At 37.0% G+C, this 19,014-nt stretch overlaps 1 protein-coding gene and 1 non-coding gene across 4 annotated transcripts; one reads left to right on the top strand and one right to left on the bottom strand.

Moving 5' to 3' along the window:
- Positions 1–1,924: 1,924 nt before the first annotated feature.
- On the bottom strand, positions 1,925–18,217 carry LTA4H (leukotriene A4 hydrolase). Of its 3 annotated transcripts, none has more exons than XM_067312206.1 (19): positions 18,010–18,217; positions 16,866–16,996; positions 14,576–14,696; positions 13,867–13,935; positions 13,008–13,112; positions 10,777–10,829; positions 9,922–9,994; positions 9,457–9,597; positions 9,233–9,256; positions 8,193–8,263; positions 7,968–8,079; positions 6,850–6,994; positions 6,664–6,767; positions 6,268–6,338; positions 5,595–5,649; positions 4,650–4,745; positions 4,023–4,105; positions 2,799–2,903; positions 1,925–2,468 (listed from the first exon to the last, which is right to left on the bottom strand). In XM_067312206.1, exons 1-19 carry the CDS (start codon positions 18,169–18,171, stop codon positions 2,348–2,350), a joined length of 1,842 nt encoding a protein of 613 aa, XP_067168307.1. In that variant the 5' UTR covers positions 18,172–18,217; the 3' UTR covers positions 1,925–2,347. The 3 variants fall into 3 exon arrangements, with proteins under 3 accessions (XP_067168307.1, XP_067168316.1, XP_067168322.1); XM_067312215.1 differs by having other exon boundaries at positions 14,581–14,696; positions 18,010–18,093; XM_067312221.1 differs by lacking the exon at positions 18,010–18,217 and adding an exon at positions 17,504–17,520 and having other exon boundaries at positions 14,581–14,696.
- Positions 18,218–18,456: 239 nt separating this feature from the next.
- TRNAD-GUC (transfer RNA aspartic acid (anticodon GUC)) lies at positions 18,457–18,528 on the top strand. Its single transcript has one exon. It is a non-coding gene; the product is annotated as a tRNA-Asp (tRNA).
- Positions 18,529–19,014: the final 486 nt, after the last annotated feature.

Here is a 19,014-nt window from a genome sequence, read left to right as displayed (position 1 = left end):
GAATGGTGCTAAAATAAAGTTCAGCAATGACCGTGTCCACATAGAAGCTGCAGGTACCTGCAACCTTAAAGATAAAACTATAGCAGCACAGTTGTAGATCATGCTATCCGAAATATTATTGCTAGCCACCAAAGGACTACTATGAGTGCACTCAACTGGGATGAATTATTACAGGAATAAATTTTTGCTGGAGATTGGCCAAAGTCTCTATGTGGGTGACAGTGCTGCAGCAGAGGGGGACGGAGCTAGTGAAAGGCACTCCTGCCACTATTTTTGTCCTAGCTCTGACTGCAAGAAACCAAAACTAGCTGGTGGTCTGAATTCCAACAGCTAAATCTAGAGGTAAGACGTGGGCTTTCACAACAACAACAACAACAACAACAACAACAACAACAACAACGAGTTGCCCCAAAGCAAAGAACATAGCAAACGTTTCTAAAACCAAAGGCAGTAGCTTTCATTGCAAACTGATAGCTTGAACCAGAATCTTTTAAAACCAGATACTCTTCCATCAGACCCTTATCCTTGCTCATTCAGGTGATGCAGTAGTACAAACCAAATTAGACTTTGGGAGTGAATGAAAGGAACTGTGGAAAGATATAATCCAAAATACAGAAAAGTGCTTTTCAGTCAGTTTTCCACCAGAAGTTATCACTCAGAAGAGTAGCAAGAAGAGAGCGAATGGCTCCTTAAATCCATAATAGAAGAAAGCTTTAACAATTTAAGTAGCTGTTCTTTACTCACAAGGGAATTACTAACTATTTTGGTTCAAAAGTCAATGTTTTATTGTTTCTTAAAGGCCAAGTAGGCACAAATTTCATAAGAAGAATTTAAACTGATTTTTGAGCCTTAATCCCCTAAAGGTTAATTTTTCCTCTCATTTTTAATTAAACTACTTAGAATAGGTTAAGACATATACAGGTTAGTTTAATTGAACAATGCAGGGTGCCTTGAATCAACAAAATTCAATGAGATATGCTCATGCCTTAATTCATATTAGAACTACTAACATGAAAAGACAAATCTGATAAAATAAGTAACTTCTTATAAGCTTATACTAATCAAAACTCAGAACAGAAGTAAATTGACTGATAGACTCTCCACTCTCATTCTAAGCACTATTCTTAAATCCATTATATTTGGTATTCTTCCTTCTTCAAAAGAACACTTTCTTCTCTGCTACCCCTTGATGTGGTGTTATTTCTATTTCAATGGATTTTATTTATGCTAGTTGATTATTTTCATGAAAAGCATTCTGGATGTCAATCTTCTCAAATTCACTTCAAAAAACAACCTACAGATGGCAGTATCATACCAGTTTTACCTAAACCATCAACTACTGTACTTGGACTGCTGAAACAACTACAAAAAACCCCAATGTTCCTATTTTTTGTGATCCTTATTTCTTCATTGTTACATTAGTGTAAGTGGTCATGCTAGAGTTGATTAAAAAATGAAAGTATAAAATAATATTCAAGTCAAATCCAGGATGGAAAGATTTGGGCTTTAGTTCCCCTGCAACAATTGGATTTTTTTTTTAAATATAAAGTGGGTTGAAATAATTTAAATAAGTCACTAAAAGCATAGCAAGATGTCCCAGCTTTGTTAAAAAAAACAAATAAGGTATTTCAGCTGACTCAAAGTATCAGTGCACTGCATAGGATCCAACAGGAATACTTAAGCAAAACCACCGTGTTGTGATTAATGTGAGGAACTGACTAATATTACAAGGCCATGACAAATCAGGCTAGAATGACATTTTGCTCAAACACTAGAATCCTGTGATCCAGTCAGGTCTTCATAATCTTTTCGGACCCATAGTATCTTACATCACGTGAAAAATTTCTCCCACAACACAGAAAAGTAAATGTGATAAAATTATTTTGATACTTTTTTGTACAGATCAATATAAAGACAAATAGACTGAGCAATAAAAAGATTTATTTTTATTATTTATTATTTTTTAAGTCTTCAGATACTTGGAATTTTCAACTGTATGTTGCTATGAAAAAGAAAGCTGTGCACAAGGAGTGACACCATCCACCAATTTTCCACATTTTCAAATTCCACATAATCGACAAAAATGACTACATCTCAGAATAGCTTTTCTGCATTTTAAAAATTGATTGTAACAAAATCATTCTCCCACCTCCATAGATCTAGTGATTTTGCAGGTTCACTTGGAGGTGCAGAATAGAAAACTTGATTTGGAAGGTTCATTTTAAGCTAAATTAGTACCAAAGCAGCAGAACGTTTTATGGGATAATCAAGCAAGCATATTAGCACAGTTTGCAGGATCAGTCTTTTCTTTTTGTCCCCCAGGAATAAGAACATTCAAAGAAATTTGTCACTGATCCTGTTTCAAGTCTTTGCCCACAAGCATTGAAGTGACTGGGTGCATACAAGCTCTGTGCTCCAGAAATGTCTTGACAGCCAGATCTCGGGACTTGTCAAAACTGTAGAGGTCCCTGTAAAAAATCCAACATCACAAAAATCAATGAAAAAATAGTTCAATGTGGATTTTCATATCAAAGTTTTACTTTTCCCTTGAAATCTTCATATTAAGATACACAGTAAGACGCTAAACTTTCCTTGATTAAAAAAAAATAAAATAATAATAATCAAATAGTGGAAAGCTATTCTGGAGATTATCGTGTCCAAAACACACAGAAGATTCTGTATTACATCACTTACTTTAAAGGGTTATGTACTTATGTAAAAGTATATCAAGTATTATACACTCCAAATACAAAGAATGCCAAAAATGCAAGCTACTACACTTTGAAGATTACTTTTACCTGAACAAGGGTCGAGTAAACTTCATTCTGCCTTGATCTGTAGCCATTTTTAGAGCCAGAGGAATGGCTTCTTCCCACTTGGCCTGGATGCAGAGGCGCAGCCATCTGGAAAGAAAAAAAAAAAAATCTTTACATTTTTATTTTTCCTTCATTTTCATTTGCAACAGTTAGTGACCTTACGATTCTGCTTCCACAAACACCCATTGCTGTGCTGTTTAGCCATAGGAATGGGAGTCTACCATAAATTCTATATAAAATATTTAGTGTCTGAATGGCTTATTAAAAAAGTGGACTTTGTTTTTAAAAAAAACAAAACAAACTCACCAGCATGGGCACATGCTTATCATTTTGTTTTAAAAGAAGAAATTATCTTGTTATGAGAATCACAAACTATACTGTATGCTTAAAATATTTACAGGTTTTGTGATAGGAAACAAAGAAATGTAAGAGGTAAGGCAGACTAATCTTTGCTATTGCAAATATATCAAAGTACGTAACAGTAGCAAGATATGCAATTCTTCAAGCTATTTGTAAAGATGTCTTTTGTCCTCAACAATATACTTTTTTTTCAATTCCCAAGTGACACGTTTTAAGAATATGTAAACATAAAATAGAAGAATTTAGGATGGTACAAGAATTATAAACTCAAATCATTTGGCTACAAGCTTTTCCTGTTTGTTTAGAAACTTCCTCTGAAATTTAATCTTTTGGAGAGACAAAGAGCTTTGTGATAACAGGCTTTAAAACATAACAAAAAAATTTCCAGCTTGTCCTAAAGAAATATGGGGATATTAGCATAAGAAGAACTCAGTAAGCCAGGCCAGAAGATCTGTTCCTGACCAAATATTGGCAAGATCTTTCAAGCATCTTCCTTGAGCCATAGGGTGACCTCAATATTGCATTATCCAACACCACCCCCAAAGAGTAAGTTATCAAATTATCAGTTTCCCTTGCTAGCATGACAGATGAGAATCTAGCAAAGCTAATCCACTGCTCACCTTCTGTTCTTCTGCATGACTATATTTAAATAATTTACCCAACTCATAATTAACAGAACAGTGTTCTCTAGTAAGCATGCTTACACATGCATATACAAAAAAGTAATGGCTTTGCTGAACATCAACTGATTAAAAAGAGTATGTCTTCGATCATTTATGAAGCAGGATAATTTGCTTTAAGAAAGCATTTAAGATTAGAAAAAAAAATGTCCCTATTAGAACAAACCTGAATCTTATTTCAGAATTGGTTATAGCATTGAAGTTGTATACTTCCTGCATTCGTTTCACATGTGACACTGGAAGCGGTGCCTAAAAGAAGAAATTGCAAAGTCAGAATAAGCCAGATGTATACCTCAATCCATGTACTTCAAAATACAAGCAAGCTCTTGAAAGAAGACTGATGCTACAAAAGATATCTTTATCATAGTAAGCTTTTAATTGTAAGTATTTGTTGCTTTCACTCTTCCATAGTATTAGGGAAATGGCAAGGAATAAACATGGGTGTTCGCAAATTCACACCCAGTACTGCTAGAATATTCAAAAAACTGAATGAAAGAACTTCAAGTTATCCGTAGCTTATTTAAATGACACAAATGTCAAATACAGACATATTCAAGCACCTTCTAATTTTCTTTTCACCTTCCAATCCAAAGTACTCCATATGTTGCTCACCAGGTGAAGAACCAAACATAACCAGGGAGGCATGGCTGAAAGTTTTAGTGACTATCCAAGGTGAGAGCCAGTTATTTTAGCAAGATTAAAAGAACACAGGCAATTTGCTTGCAATGCACATTTAGGCTTCTGTGCCTGTTTTTGAAATATCAGAATCAGATTACACCAGGAATGCATTTACCTCCAGAAGCAACAGTGCCAGGAACTCAATCAACTGATGAGATGACATTCCCTTCAGGTCTGCTGAGTTGAATGTGCACAAATCACTCTCTTTTGCCTAAAAAAGAGAACAGTCATTTAAGTTTTTAATAGGTATTTCAATGCACAGAAAGGTATTTTTTTTGTGTTTGGACATCTGCATTTACTTTTGAGCTGTTTCACGTAAAAAGACACTGATTTGTGATATCCAAAACTGCACAAATACAAGATTCTAAAGAGAAAACGTGGGGGGGGCTAAGCTACTATATGATGTTTGGTATTCTTCACTTTAATTTTCACTCGCTTTCTCCCCACTGAACTTTCTGTTAACTTTAAGTGAAAAAACAAATACTTTTTCTGCAAAAAGTAACATTGAGAAGAAGAAAGTTAAAGATAACATTCCAGGACAGTAAAAAGCCATGAAACTAAAAAAAGAAAAGTATGTGGAATTCTCTATTAGTTGTATGAGTTTTCTGGTTAAAACTGCATGGTATTAGTTACTGTGATGTATATATTTTAGGTTTTGATGAGAAATACATACTAGCTCCATTATAACGTGGGGCAAATACTGCTAATACAATGTAATCAGTAATGTAGAGATACCGTGGCATTTGTTTTTGATCAAAATATGAAAGCTGTAATACTAGCCTTTCAAAAAGAATAATCTCAGTCTAGTTATGTATGCATAACACAAAGTTGGCTGTGTGCCTTGTTAAAATACGCAATCCATTTCACATACAGAAGCAAATCCACAGACTATATGATGAAAGGCTACTCTATAAAATGCAAAACCCCTGGCAGCAATACCATCACGGTAAAATGCATTCCCTCTCAGCAAATGATAGGCTTCAGAAGAGACTGGCTCACTTTGTACAAAGAAAACTAGTTTTGCAAGATACAGAGACCTCAGAATTCGTTAATCACTCACTTGGATCCATCTTTGGCTCAAGGCAACACAAGCATTTGCTAGTGTCATATCATATCTGTCAAAGATGAAAAACAAAGAATCACACTTTGGAAACACAAATAGCTCCTGTAACATTTTCACAAGAACGCTTAGAAATTCTTTTCAAATGGCAGCACATTTGTTCATTTTAGGCTCCAACTCAATATTGCAATACAATTTACAAAAGATCTATTAGCATGAAATACACTTCTGTGTCTTCATTCCTCACAGTAATCACAAGCATTTTGTACACAGGTGACACTGTCCCTTGATCCCATATACTTCTGTCCTAAGAGGATGGATATTTCTGAGCATACACAATGTCTAATCGTACATGTATTATAGCTTATAGCTGAAAACAAAATATTCTTGTAACACACTGTTGGGGGGGGGGGGGATAAAAATCAGTCTTCCATGGCAACTTTCAAAGCAAAATGAATTTTCAATGGAAAAAAATTGAAAATACTAACAGCAACATTTTTTTCCCCTCTATATAAATATATATCAATTTCTACAAAGTGCCAGGGGATTTGCTCATGAAAGGTGTGTGGGAAAACTTTCACCCTGTTTACATAACTGTTATGTGACTGTTTGAAAAATTATGTGGAATCTGGAGAAGGAAGAGACCAACTATAAAAGAAGATGGCATACTTACGTAGGTTTCACTGGTGGCATTCCTGGAGCATGCAGCCAGGAGTTCCAATCAACTTTATCAAGAACATCTACCTACAAGCAACACAAACCCTTATTCAATTTAAAATGTAATTTTTAGAGAAAAACATACCCTATGAAAATTAGTTTTAATCTTTTTTTTTTTTTTTTTTAAAACATCCCTCCAATGAAGCTGAAGAATCCTATTAAAATATTCTCTTTTGGAAAATGTACATCATAATGCAAATCCATCATAGTAAGATTTTAGACTACATCACATTAAGCTCTCTAAATAAAGAACAAAAAGATAAAGGACAGGTCCTTACAGACATTAATTCCTGAGCTACGCCACGGTTTCACATAGAAGGTTTCAATCAATTAGTTTTAAATATCATCCAACCTTATCCTTGAAGTAGGAGTATAAAAACTTCTTCCAGTCCTCAGTTGTTATGCTCTTATAAGCAAACTGCTGAATGTAAGCCTTCAAGAAGCCAATGAAGACATCTAACAGTAAAAACAAACAACTGTTTCAGTATTTGAAATTAAAATATGGAAGAATAAAATCTAAAGTCTGACTAACACTTACCTGGTCCTCCAAGAAGTTGCTCAAGGTGAAAAAGCAAAGCAAAGCCTTTCTCATATGGAACAGATGAATAGGCAGCATCAAGATCTATTTCATTCAGATTAGGGACGAGGTTAGTTATAGGATTTGTTTCTCCAAGAGTATTTATCTGCAACAAAGATATAAGATAATATATTCATCCAGAAAGGCAAGTATTCTTGCAAAACACTGCTAATTATATCTATAAAGGTATCATCCATCCTAGACTGAGATGGCCTCATTTTAAAGCATTATCTCTCGTTCTTCTTGCTGAAGCTCTGAATTTGGACAAAATTTACTAACCTGTTTTCTCATTTTGTTGCATCAGTGTTTGACACCATATGAAACAAAGACGTTAGGATCAATCACCCTGTGCCTCTCTCATTCCAAATTGGTTAATTACTATCACAGCCATCTTAACCACAAGTGCCTAATGAACTACATATATTTATCCCTTTATTAATAAAATACTTGATTTAAACAGGCAGTATAAAGCATAAAATACAGCAAGAAAGCATTCATAGTAAAACAGATAAACTGAGTCATCAAACAGAATGAGAGGGGGCTATACTATCACAGACTGAAAGTCTGAAATCTAAGCTTAACTATGCTCTCTAACCACTAAATGAAACAACCTTCTTAAACAGGAACAGATGATTAGGAATATACTCAATTATAATGCAATAGGCAGGGAAAGAAGTCAGTTACTTGCATTAGGCATTGGAAATTCTGACAGCTGAGAAAACAGTCATGCTTGCAAATAGTTTTGACAATCTCTCAGCTACTTCCCAGTATGCTATCAGTTAATATTGCAGTTTAGCCATACTCTGGAAGAACCAAAAGAGTCTGGAAAGATGTTCATCCTCACAGAACAACTTAAAACAGTTCAAAAAGCTTTATCTATCCTCTGACTGAGCATACCAAGCTATTTAGCTTGGAAAGACAACACATGCCTTGGAAACCAAAGCTACTCATCCTCCAAAAAGCCTCAGGAAAGCTAACTGCATACATCTTATTTGTGCAAAACATATTAAATGCATCAGCTTTATTTTATTTAGGCTTAAGTTTAAACATAAAATTCTCATAACTTTAAAGATAGCTACCGTATTCTGTAGTTCTCTCCAACCTCCAAGGGCTTGGAATTGCCTTAACTGCTCACCAAACAACCGACCACCAATCCTGCGTTCCAGGTATACAGTATGTCCCTCATTTAGCCTAGAAATATATTGATAAAGTTAACATAGGTAAGATGGCAAAATTAATTTCCTTGATTTCTTTACACATTAATTTTAAGATACATTTTGTATGGCGCTCAATATTCTACCTACCAAAAATGCTCCCATGTTTTGTTTGTTACCAAGTTTCCTGTCCAGCTGTGAGAGATTTCATGAGCAATAACCTAAAACATAAACAATGACAGATCTGCAACTTAGACTCCTCTGGAAAATGAACCATTAAATCCCAACAGAAAGGAAAAAACATAATGGGATGCTATTTACTGCTTTACATTCTCAAAGCCAACTGATATTCACAGCTCTGTAAACTTATCCATAGAAATTTTATTTAGAGGAATACTATTCTACTGAACCTTCTCCAGAAATAATTTTGAATTTGTGGCCTGCAAACCATAGAGCCAAACAATAACTCATCTGGTAATATGGTGCATATACTTCTTTATCTGAAATCACATGTACAGAATACTGGATACATATCAAGTGACAGACTAATATTACTTTCCCACTTGAGCAACTGCTGCAGTGCTGGGATGTTCTTAAAAAAAACCACACCACACAATCACCCCTAGAAGAATAATGATACATGATACCCATGTCCAAGTATCCATGTCAAATATTTCAGTATTCTTGTGATAAGACAATGATATTCATTTCTTGTAGCAGTATATCAGTCTAGTAGAGAGGCTAATGAGATAAAACAGCATCCAGAATACTCAACTTTGCAGACAAAGCTAGAACTGGAGTATGATAGCTGAACATGATGCGAGAGTTCTAGTGACTAAACAGAGATGGACAAGCTTCCTCCAAACAATTGAGATAAGGTAAATTTAGTTGTGTTTTTAACTTACAGGGGACAGGAAGAAAGCTACTGAGTAGCTGACTGAAGTTAGTCCCCTATGAGTACAGGCACCCATGTCATTTGCACCTGTTCACTACACAAAATACATCTCCAGTTTTTCTAGAGTTTATTTAGAACTAAAACTCAAATTTGTAAGACTTCCTGAGTCACTGCCTTAGTTTTTAATTCACCCAATGAACAAAAGACCACATTTGCAGATATTCATTACAAAGTAAGTTAAGATGCAAATTTAAGTTATGTTCTATTTGAAGACATGAGCACATTTTGCACTTACACTTGATAGAGATCGATCACCTGCCTACGAGAAAAAAAAACAAAAAAACAGGGTAGGTATTAGTTCAAGTAAAACTCAAAATATACCAACATAATATAGTTTCACATATAACTCTGAAGAGGGCAGAAACATTCACAGTTCTTTCTGGTGGAAAGATTAATCCAGTCTACGGATTAATATCCAAACACTGGAACAAGCTCTAAGGAAAGGTGACTTACACTTACCAATAGCGTTGGAGTTACAAAAGTAAGGCAAGGATTCTCCATGCCACCATAAGGAAAAGAAGGTGGTAAGACTAGCAGATCATACTGTCCCCACACATAAGGTCCTGCTAAATCTTCTGCTGTTTGTAGCATAGCTTCAGCCTGAAACAAGAATTTAGGTTAGTTTCTAAGACGACATCTAACTACAAACTCTAAGTAAGTTATAAGCTATTGACCAACATCTCATTCTCTGTCAGCCTGGGATGTTCTACATGCAAAATGAGCACAAGACTCTGTATCAACTCTTATTCATCATATTCAATAGTAGCTTTGTGTTGTGCTAGAGGAATGGCATCTTCTTGGGGGTGGAAAGCGGAGGAAGGAGGAGTACAGGTAAAAAAACCTGAAAAAAACATGGTGGTATGTTCCTTTTCTAATACTACATCAGACAGTAAGTATACAAAATAATTTTTGTTAATTACCCACCTCAGCAAATTCATAGGCTGATTTATCCACTAGCTCCTTTTCAGCCCATACCAATGTCCTTGGGCCAATCTCTCTGTTGAAAGGAAAAGTTCCAGTGAGACACAATGAACTGGAAGTAATTCTATAGGAAACTACCATAGAGAGCATAAGGTGTTTAATGTGCTTATGAGTAAGCTGTGTTGCTGAAGAAACTCATTAGAGAATCTGCTTTTTTTTTTCCCTCTCCTCTCCACTGCTAAAGCAACACTAGAAGAAAACTTTAGAAAACAAAATGAAACACATACATTCACTGTTCAGTGAATAAAATAAATGGGAAATACATTCACAGATTTTAAAATGTTGTAAAGCGCTAGTATGAAAGCATTATTCTGGGCTAGACTGACACACATGCTTATTCAGATGAGCAGTGAGGTTGAAGCTGTTATTTTCTGCCTTTTATAGGTGACAAAGCCCATCTATTACTGGATGAAAAAGATACTATTATCTGAGCTTAAAAAAAACAACAACAAAAAAAACCACACCCCCACAACTTAGTGGTTCCAAACAATTCCAAACCCTTCACAGTATTTCTTTTTCTTACAGTAAAAGTATTTTTCAATAGAAAAATGATGTAAGAGCAAATCAAGATGCATACATTTTGATATAAATAAAGAATTCAAAACATAAATTAAGCAAGGTGAAGTACCGTAGAACAAAATGAAGTTCAGTTCCAGGATGAAAAGAAAGTTAACCACTTACAGATAACTGTTCAATGAAATTATAAGACTGTTAAAAACTAGAGACACATGATCAAGTAACATAGAGAGAACTTTCTGAACAGTTTTTATAATTATTAGTATTTTTACTTTCACTCACCTGCTTTCCAAAGCTCCAACCACTAAAGCAATCAAATAGCAAGGTATCGGAACCTAATGGAGAACATTTAAAAAAAATTATTTGTAATGCAAGATATCAACACCGCTGATTTAGTCAAAGAAAAAGTAAGAGGTATGTAAATAAAGTAGTATGTACATTTCCTCCACAATATCCTGCCTTGCATTAGAATAAAGGCACTGTTTTTATTCCCTAACATGATTTTCCTTTATTTGTGAGAAGCACTTGTTTCAGGGACCTTTCACGCAAAAGCCACAAAACTGTATCATTTCTGTTCAAAAAGAAAAATTCTGCAAATGTAAGAGTACACAAAAATGCAGTCAGCTTGGCTAATGTTTAAAAAAAAAGTTAGTTTTCCATACTTGTTCCAGATCCATTAGTATTTATGGAATGAGGACTCAGGAGATACTGCTCAGATAAAGGACAGTTGTATCACATGAAAAAACGCAGGAAAAACTTCAGTGAATTCAAGCAAACAAGATTTACAGATACAAGATTTAGGAAAACCAGTGTCTGTGTATCCATCCGTGTGCATGTGTACCCACATACATATATTGCATATATATATATATGCGCGATTTCCATGTTTGAGATTAAAATAGAATCAAAATATTTGCTATTTTTATGAAAAAATTCCAAAGCTACAGTATCTTGATAGCAAACTGCTTTCCCCCAGTGCTCTGAAAACAAATGGGGATCATATAAACCTGCTGAAGTTCCAATTTAATCAGACAAAATACTGTGAAATAAGTAACTCTTCAAACTGTAATTACTTGGAGACAAAACTTTTGATAAAATTTTAATCCACAGTTTATTATCACCAAACCATTTTGATATTATTTATTGAAATAACTATATCATCATGTGTGTTTTAGTTTACCTATTAAATTATAGAACATACTCTTGAAAGGACTTAAATCCACTGACTTGTGTTACCTACAGGTTAGAAAATAAAGAGGATCAATAAGTCCCTACATTTTGATGCCCAATTCACTGATATGAAGTTCTGAAATTGCTTCAAATCTCAATGGCTGTCAGGTTATAAATTCATTTCAGAGAAGCTGCTCTCCACTACACTTCTTACCAGCCTGGCCATGCAGGAGCAAAAAGAGATTTTAGAGATCTAATGGTGTTCTATATTACATTAATCACATGTAGTATAATTTCAATTAGACCAAATTTTGTTAATATACTGTACAGGTCCACTAGATTTATCAACAGTTCATTTCTAGATAACATATACCTCCCTAGAAGCCTTATACACTAGACTAAGAGCAGCAAATGTCTCTGGATCTACAGAGCAGGTACAATATTGCATACCGAACAGCTCACAGATATAAGGTGACAGTGATTTCTCTGTATTCTCTCAATTTTCACCTAACGGCCAAGTCAATCTAACAGCTGCTACAGTCCAGAGGAGGTTCCACTCTCCCCCAGCCACACAACTCCATCCTGCCTTGCACTCATCCAGTCCCTCAGCAATGCAAATCAGCTTACTAAAACAATTTTTTTTTTTGCTTATGTAAATTTTTTTTGCCAGTTTAGCAAAATGAAGTAAGCTTACCAAGAGATCTTAAACATGAGAACTGGCACACAAGAAGCAGTGGGAATAACAAAGCTAGGAGAGAAAAGCGAGACTCCCATGTTAGGAGTGGGGGAATCATTAAACTAGCTGCACCATGTCATGAACCTTCATCCTAAGAACAGTAATATTTAATTAGCTGGAGGCACTTTTCATAAAAGTGGAAGTTTTCACCTTTTTAAAACTTTCTATTGTCAGAACGTGCTCAACTTCAAGTTAAAAATTGATTCCACTGCTCAGCTTCACTGACAAGTTCCTGGCAAGCTTAAAATTTGCAGGATCTGACTTTCAAAACTCTCTCCCATGTTATTAAAGCCCACTCTTTGGTTCCCAAGTATCAGTAAGAACAGAAGGGTTTAATAGGACCAGCTCTGAGCAAACTAAGCACTTTCAAACTCCACAGGCTTTCCTGGGAATGCCAAATGACCAGGAAACACCACCAGCATCTACTGGTTGACTTTTCAGATTTGGAGATCTGTAATACCTGTAATACCTTTTTATAGAAGCAAAGACCTATTGCCAGTCATAAGATTTATCGGTGATATAAGAACCATAGTTGAACTGCTCATGAACTGCATGAGTTAGGAATAACACCACCTTAGGCCTCTCTGTACTAGCCTGTAGCACTCACATTCTGACTGAAACGGTATATTTTCCGACTGCTGTCCTCTGGGTCAGGCATCTCTCCATCACGATGAGCACTCATAAGAGCCACCAACTCTTTAGGAACAGATACCTGGAAGAAGGTTATCCAGCTATTAGGAATTCAGTCAGCACAGAGGAGAGTGAAGTTGTTTTTCTTAACAGGGCCAACCACCTTTATTATATAATATACTAGATGAGTTATAGCAAAAAGATTAGTCCAGATTTGTTTTGTTGTCATTAAATTTTCCCTCTTGAGTAGAACATATGGTGTACAGAAGATTTTGCTTTGCAGGCTGGCAATATTTGATTAAGCAAACAGACTCCCTCTGAGAAATGGTCAAAGCTTCACTTCCTTTAGATTACTGACCATCACAATACACATCTCACTTTTTGCTTCCCTAAAACAATTAGGGTACTTATACTGATATTGCAGAGATACCACAACTATTCACCAGAGCCCGACACTAAAGGTATACAGGGGGATTTAAGTTTATTTATAAATCCTTGAAGGAAAATTATTTCAAGTATTATTACTTTATAGCACTTTTCGCAGTTTTACAGTCAGGTTTTCCTAATTTAAGTGCATATTTCTTTCCAACTCCAGCATCATTTTTTTCTGTTGGAACTAAAGATATATGTAAATGAAGAAAAATATGAAATATATAAAAGAAAATGGTAAAGTTAGGGAAGCACCACAAAGATAATGAGCAGCTTTCGGCTGCTACAGAAAGCTAAAAGTCAATATTCTCTATCTTCATTTTAGACCACATTCAGGAAGCTACAAAAAAATTCACCCATTCTCATAGTAGTCTTTATTTAGATACACATGACTTAGGTTCATCTACCTCTGCATAGTACGTTAGTTTCACAGCAGGAGTGTCTTGGCAAGGAAGGATAGCTCTGCAGTGGGCAGCCTGGAAAAAAGAAAATCAGCAAAAAGTACGTAAAAATCTTTCTTATACAGAGGATTAGAAATATATCAAACTAATATATTAAACTGGAAATCTATACAACCCCTACAGAGAACTCATTAGCCACAAACCAGTATCTCCTACCACTTACGACTTGTAGTAATTTTCATAATTAAGGATTTGCTAAAAGAAACAATGGTAGATAAGACAGATTAACAGCCACACGTTGATTGGAAAGGACTGGATTAGAAAGGATGTTCTTCAACAGAAATACTGGAGAGGGTAGAGCAGTTCTGCGATTATTAAATTGCAAATACGTAATAAAATCTCAGCAATATCCCAATTTATTAAGTGTTTTTATTTATAGCCTTTGACACACACTATTAGAAGTTGCGGGCTATGTACTTTCCCTTGCTAGTTTTAGTAAAGGTCTTCTCTTGCAGGGAAGAATACTGGGTTATGTATATTTGTACAAATCAAAACACATACATACATAGATATATATAAACCCATTATAGGACTATGCAGCAACATTAAATTCTATGCTGAACAAGTCAACAAGTTTCCTCTCCTACCCTTCGAAAACTGAGGGGAACTATAGTGGTATGTAAATAACACCTTTAAAAAGAATAGTCATCTCAACCTGACATTGGCTGAAGAGAAATGGATGTTTCTTTCCAGAAGTCTGCTCTGGAGTAAACCACTGGAGAGCTGAAGACTTTGGAGAGCTTTCAAAAGAGATTTCGATGATTGCTTCTTGTCCCCTGCACAACAAAGAATATAGTCAGATAGTTCTGACACGACTCCCAGTTATTGCTGAAATTCCTTTACAAACCTTTTTGGAAAACAGTAACATTAAGTTTTGCAGCACTGTTTCAAAAGCATTGAAAGTAAGAACAAGTAGCATATTAAAACAACTTTGCCCTTTCAATTATGATACAAGCATAGTAGCAATCAGTTATTTTACTTCAATTTTAATGTCTCAAGACACTTCCTCTTTTATTGTTTTTACTAACCCTAAATTTCTCCTCTTCTACAGCCCAAGAAGAATTTGGACTTCTTCTTTAAACTATGAGGACCAGCTAAGTACATAGTCTTCCCACAACTATTTAACACTATACACATAAGTATAAAAAAACCCCACAGCAATAAGTAGACAAAAAAGTGACATATAAAGCCTGTGTAAGAATACTTGCCATTATATAAAGATTTGCGCATTATGCAAGCCAAAATATTTAAAATTGCCAACTGACATCAAGTTCTGTAAAGGTGATCCTTAAGCAGAAAAAAAATTACTAGAAATAGAAGTTATGGGAAAACCCTACAAACATTAGGGTTAATGAGAAAAATAAAAAATGCCCCAATTTTATTCAGGACTCAGGATTCAAGAACTGGTGTTAAGGAAAAGCTAACAGCTACGTGCAAGATAGGCACCAACTTGCTAACAAGAGATCATACAAAACATGATGCAACCACATGCTAATTTTTTTTAAAACAAAACAAAACCATCACCACCACCAAGTGCATGCAAAAATACATGCTTCTGTTATCTGAAAGTTCCAGCAACTCTCTAGAATAACAATTCAATCAGAACAAACTTCAGCTAATTGGAGAAGCGGGACATTAGATAAGCAGACCAGGTATACATATCTACTTTATAACCCGCATTCCAAAGTACATTTTCGACAACAAAAGAAAAAATAATTTATATCACCATAAGGCACATATGCTTACTGAATAGTTACAGTTGTAACTCTTAATCTTTCCTGTCATTGTTTTATTAAGACTTACATGGAGAACTATAGCTAATACAAGATAATAAATTCTTAAGACCAAGACTTATATCTCCCTATTTGTAGCTTTTTTTCTTACAAGGAAATCTAGCAATGAAAAAAAGCTAAAAGTCAAACAAATGAAAAATCCCTACACCTCCTACATTGCCTGTTTGTTCAAGTACTTCATTCTTTCAGGTTCACATCAGACCAAAAGTGTTCTCCCAGAAGGGACAGGCAAGACATTCTGTAAGGTTTTCCATTATTGCTTTTATTTAACAAGAATAACAGCTATTGTGTGACATTGTTTTTTTCCACGTCACATATTCTTCTAAACTGTACTAATTCAGAGAAGGAAAAAAAACATTAGAAAGCAAACATGAGTTTCTAGAAGTAGTAACCACTTTTGAAAGCTGAACAGTAAAAGACAACTTATTATAAAATGACATTCAAACAAGGGAACCTCCTTCTACAATCACAGGTTTTAGCTTGAGCACATGGGATATCATGGAGTTACATCACAGAAAACAAACCGTCAAAAGACCATACTGTAATTTGGCAACAACTTTTTATTTCGTACAACTTGAGAGGTAGCTTATGTTTAGTTAATTCTCCATCAAGCTGCTAAAACCCAAGTTCCAGTTTTTAGAAACCTGGCCCTCTAGTCAATATGATAACATCTTTTATTATTTGAAAATATATTTCCGTCTAATCATAGTGGCAATCTGCAGTCCTATGGGAGTGCAGGATCAGTCCTTGAATAAAAGGAAGGAAAACAGGGTCTGTAACTCCATATGCTCTCTAGTGGAGCAGTTCTGAACAAGAGAAAATCGAGGTAGCTGAAGCAGAAGGAAGAATATTACCAATGAGAAGTGTTGGAATAATTGTGAAATGTTCCACACCATTTCACTACTCAACACACTTTAGCAAGTCACTTCATAGATTATATCAGACCTGGACACAGGTACAAAGACTCCCAAAGTTTTGCCAGTCTAATGACAGCTAAATATTAAAATTCAACCACAAGACTGTATATCAAATAAACACAACACTGTAATTACCAAGTCTCTTTGCCAGCTTTATACAAAGACTCTGCAGACAGTAAGTACCTTATATTGCACATTTTGGAAACCCTCTAAAGGAGCAGGTAAAGGTACATACCTCCTGAGTTCAAAAGGAAAAGTAATTTCCAGTGGAGTCCCCTTGAAACTGTGCTTTTGTCCAAATCCAAATTTTGCATCCTGTCCATTTACAGTCACTTTAAATACCTGAAGGTCTTTTGTATCCAAGACCTGTAATGAAGCAAATATTAGATACACGTTAAATAGTGTAATAATTAACATAGCACTTATCAAATCTTAAAACAAGTCTATGCGAAGAAAAAAAGTGCTTATAAGTAAAAACAAGAAAATTTAGTAACTATGTTGACTATTGCGAATAAATGAATTTTAAGACAGCAGCGTTGAACTTAAAACTGGAGCGGAAAAAAAAGATAGAAAACCAACTTCTGACCATGAAAGTTAAAAAAAGAATCTACTAACACACAAAGTTAAAAGACTTCACTGTCTAGTGACAGACTACTCTGAAATAAGGAGAGAGATTCAAGAGCCCTTGCCAAGACTTTCATCCTGGAACAGGCTACTATCAGCCAGGACTGCTGTACAACAGATGAAGAATTCAACAACGCAGCACGAGTAAAATTTTGGTCTTTATTATTAAAAGGGTGGATTTTTCTAAAATAGTGAGTGCTAAGCACAGGAGGATTTTATGGGGCTGGCAAGAAAAAAAAAAAGTCAAACCTTTACTCTGCATGTAGAGCAATGCCGAAAAAGCTTTGCTTCTATTTGCATTAAAACAGCTAAATGAGAAAATAGCCGGCATAATAAAACATGTCAGAAAGAGCCATAAACGCAACTTTCCAACGGCTCTGTTTATCCCTATCCACGCGGCAACAGGCTCCTCGCCATTTATAATGGGGAAATCCGTGTTTCTACTGCTCCCTTCCCCAGTTTATCCTTTCCGAGCGACAAACAGACAACTTGCCCCCGCCGCCCCGAGGGGCGCGGCGAGGACTTCACCCCGGGGCCGACACCACTGCGGAGCCACCGCGAAACGAAGGAGAGCGCGGCGCGCTCAGGGCAAGGGGGCCGCGGAGCCCCGGAGGGCGAGGTGGGCGCACACGGCGGCGGGCGAAGCCCCGGGGCGGCGGCCGAGGGGGGCAACGGGCCCCGGACAACGGCCCCGCGCAGGCCACCCCCGCCGCGGGGTCCCCGCCGCGCCCCCCCTCCCCCGGCCCCGCCGTTACCAGGCAACGCAGCGCCTCGCGCTCGGCGCGCGCCGTGAGGGCCGCGGTGCCCCGCAGCGCCCGCGCGCCGAAGTCCACGCGGCAGCGCAGGTAGAGGTGCCGCGTGAGGCAGCAGGAGGGTGAGGAGAAGGAGCTGGTGTCCACCGCCGCCGCCGCCGCCATGGCTCCCGCGCGCCGTCTGCTCCGTGCCAAGCGGCCGCCGGCGGCGCCGCGGCCGCCCCGCGCCACGCCCACCGCGGGGGCGGGGCGGCGCGCGCGTGCGGGCCGCTGGGGCGCGTAGTTCCGCGCTCGGCGGGAAGAGGGAAGGCAGCGCGCGGAGGACTACAACCCCCGCGGTGTATTGCGGGAAAGGGGCGGGAAGCGTGGGTGAACGGCTGGAGAGGGACACTAAGACGCGCGTCTGGGGAAAGGATTTATGGGCTGGGTGCAAAACCATGTTTGCATAGTTCCTCGTTAGTATAGTGGTGAGTATCCCCGCCTGTCACGCGGGAGACCGGGGTTCGATTCCCCGACGGGGAGGCATGATCATTTTTTTCTTCCCTCCCTCTTTCCTTGTCCGTATTCTCTCCGAAGTGGCAAAAAAGCAATTCTTTGTGAAATCAAAGCTGTTGCAAGAAGGATATTGAAAAAATACTGCAACTTGAGAAGTAGAGAAGTATAGAAGCACACAGAAGAAAAACATTCAAGCCTCTGGTACTTGCTAGCTACGTGCTTCAGGACTGGGGCCGTCTGGGTGGTTAAGGGTGCAGGTGCAGGAATTTACAAGCTCAGCTGCTTAAGCGGCAGAACATATGGGGGAAGTATTTTCATACTTAAATAACTCAAACAGCTGAACAGGGTTTAGTTAAGCTTTCCAAAAACTTTCACCTTTTTTCTTAAACCAATGTGGAAAAAAACCCAGCCTCCCTGAAAGTCTGTGAGACAGAAACAATGGAAAAATGGATGGTTCAAACAGATGTTACAGTTCAGTCTTAATTATAAAAGACCGAATGTTGAAGAGTGAAG

Source organism: Apteryx mantelli, chromosome 1, assembly GCF_036417845.1.
Source record: "Apteryx mantelli isolate bAptMan1 chromosome 1, bAptMan1.hap1, whole genome shotgun sequence".
Taxonomy (NCBI): domain Eukaryota; kingdom Metazoa; phylum Chordata; class Aves; order Apterygiformes; family Apterygidae; genus Apteryx; species Apteryx mantelli.
Note: the sequence above shows the minus strand (reverse complement) of the source record. Positions and strands in the feature narration are given on the sequence as shown.

Bases quoted from the DNA above. Each gene is read 5' to 3' on its own strand.
- LTA4H (XM_067312206.1), bottom strand. From the start codon at position 18,171: ATGGCGGCGGCGGCGGCGGTGGACACCAGCTCCTTCTCCTCACCCTCC. The intron at 16,997-18,009 runs GTAACGGCGGGG...GCTTCATTACAG, and splicing joins GCGAGGCGCTGCGTTGCCTG to GTCTTGGATACAAAAGACCT. The intron at 2,904-4,022 runs GTTTGTTCTAAT...TTTTCTTTCCAG, and splicing joins AATTCTGAAATAAGATTCAG to ATGGCTGCGCCTCTGCATCC.